Source organism: Danio aesculapii, chromosome 7 (genome assembly GCF_903798145.1).
Source record: "Danio aesculapii chromosome 7, fDanAes4.1, whole genome shotgun sequence".
Lineage (NCBI taxonomy): Eukaryota > Metazoa > Chordata > Actinopteri > Cypriniformes > Danionidae > Danio > Danio aesculapii.
This window is the reverse complement of record NC_079441.1, coordinates 15,389,293-15,389,510: the sequence shown is the minus strand read 5'-3', so window position 1 is coordinate 15,389,510 and position 218 is coordinate 15,389,293. Positions and strand designations below refer to the sequence as shown.

General features: G+C 35.3%; 1 protein-coding gene across 1 annotated transcript in view; it reads left to right on the top strand.

Annotated features, from left to right (window-relative positions):
- Positions 1-218, top strand: part of nitr8 (novel immune-type receptor 8) — a 3,536-nt gene continuing 3,318 nt past the window's right edge. The window contains 2 exon segments of the mRNA XM_056462615.1: positions 1-31; positions 161-218. The exon segment at positions 161-218 is cut by the window's right edge and continues 293 nt beyond it. Of these exon segments, the coding sequence (XP_056318590.1) occupies positions 1-31; positions 161-218 (89 nt within the window).

The window sequence follows — 218 nt, the reverse complement described above, 5'->3', positions numbered from 1 at the left end:
ATGAGCACAGTTTTATTCCTCACCTTTGTGTGTAAGTATTATTAATAGATTGACATAATGAACTGCTAATCTTATCAATTATTGTCTCTATTTTAACTTTTTTATGCAAAGCAACTAAGATGAACGCTTTATGTTTGTATTTATTGCCTTTCAATTTCAGGTTGCATCGGGGCACACGTTATTAAGCAGCCAAAACGCTTCCAGGCCACCACACTTGG